This window comes from Haplochromis burtoni, unplaced genomic scaffold, assembly GCF_018398535.1.
Source record: "Haplochromis burtoni strain Fernald_Lab_line unplaced genomic scaffold, NCSU_Asbu1 Contig_175, whole genome shotgun sequence".
In the NCBI taxonomy this organism is placed as follows: domain Eukaryota; kingdom Metazoa; phylum Chordata; class Actinopteri; order Cichliformes; family Cichlidae; genus Haplochromis; species Haplochromis burtoni.
In genome coordinates, this window is record NW_024582536.1 from 1,225,758 (window position 1) to 1,227,265 (window position 1,508).

At 34.7% G+C, this 1,508-nt stretch overlaps 1 protein-coding gene across 2 annotated transcripts in view; it reads right to left on the reverse strand.

Moving 5' to 3' along the window:
• Positions 1–1,502, reverse strand: part of dnaaf11 (dynein axonemal assembly factor 11) — a 29,205-nt gene extending 27,703 nt beyond the window's left edge. For both annotated transcript variants that reach the window (XM_005934098.3, XM_005934097.3), the window contains exon 1: positions 1,206–1,502. In XM_005934098.3, the coding sequence (XP_005934160.1) occupies positions 1,206–1,215 (10 nt within the window). In that variant the 5' untranslated portion in view covers positions 1,216–1,502. The remainder of the gene's footprint in view (positions 1–1,205) is intronic.
• Between the last annotated feature and the right edge of the window lie 6 nt (positions 1,503–1,508).

A 1,508-nucleotide genomic window follows, 5' to 3' on the forward strand; every position in this document is an offset into this window, starting at 1 on the left:
TTTTTATATATATATACTGGGTGAATGTGCAGTAGTAGCAGCAAGCAGGTGAATTCTGTACATTAATATGAATACACCTATAGAGTTGGGGGGAATCAATGCTGCAGGCTGGTTTAACCTGCTTCACTCAATCTCTAATCACAAATTATTCAATCAATACTAATTTATAGTAGATGCTAATTAGAAAACTAAAACTAAATAGTCATGTGTGTTGTTAAACATGGTTTTAAGTCGGTTAAAAACAGGATCCTGATGACCTGAAATAGTCAGGTTTTTTTTAATAATTAGGATGTCTTTACTTTCATGGCCAAAAAAGTGTTCAAAGCTTAAATGTACAAAAACAGAATTCTGTTTTCATAAATTCAAGTTGAGTTAAAGCGTGCCTGTTAAGTCACGTGACTTAAAGTACTTTTTAAAACACGAAAACTCAGAGCAATCCTGTCCCACATAAATAAACTTCTTATTTTTAGCACCATAAAATAACACTAGATTTAATTTAGCAATGTAGGCAAAGTAAAGAGGAGTTTGGGTCTATAAAATCTGGAAAGAAAAATCCACTGATTTTTGTATAATAAATTTATTCAAAGATTTAACTTCGAGTTATGGATATTTAATGATTGACAGGCCCTTAGAGTACATAAGAGTGGGCTGAAATTTGGGACTTTTTCATTTAAAAAAAAAATCTAATTTTTTTTTAGATTCATCAGAAACTTTCAGGGTTAAAAAAAACACATTTAAGCTGCAACCAAATCAACTTTAAACCCAGTATTACAATCTTGATACCTGCTCTAGTTCCCTGTAAACATACACCTGTGATGTTTGAGAAACCCAGAACATAATTAAAAAACTCACTTTCATTCTGAAATATATTTCTAGTATCCTTTAAGTGTCTTCAAACTATCACGGTATACAAATACTCGAACTGCTGACAGACATATGAATATATATTTTGAATCATTCAGAGAACTGAACTGTTTTTACTAACACAGACTAACACTGGAAATACTAAATACGTTTTCTGACAACATGCTAACTTGAATTTCACCGCCATGACCGTCCCGTGAGTTCATACCGGGCACAAACCGGTTCAAAGCGGGTTTTAAAACAACAAAAGTTCACGGACAGGCCACAAAATCGGTTATACTGTCAGTTATGAACATTGAAACAACAAATGGTGTATTTTTGCCTCTATTTCTTTCACTTACTGTAAACCATCGTCCTATCTGTGGCCAACCGTTGCCATGGAAACCAAACAGCAGCTGCTGCGTTCGAGTGCTGTGGTAAAATGCACCACTCCACACGGACTACAAATGAAGTCACATTGTTGACGGTGCTTTTTGAAATTGCCCTATGCTGACTTTAAGACTGTCACGACAGAAGCGCGGATATTCACGAATAGGAATGCTGAGATCTTTTCAGATGTGTGCTGCTGTTTAACTTTGAAGTGTGGTTACTTTAATTATCTGAAGAGGCATTTTGCTAGGCTCTTCGACTGTAACTAAAAAAAA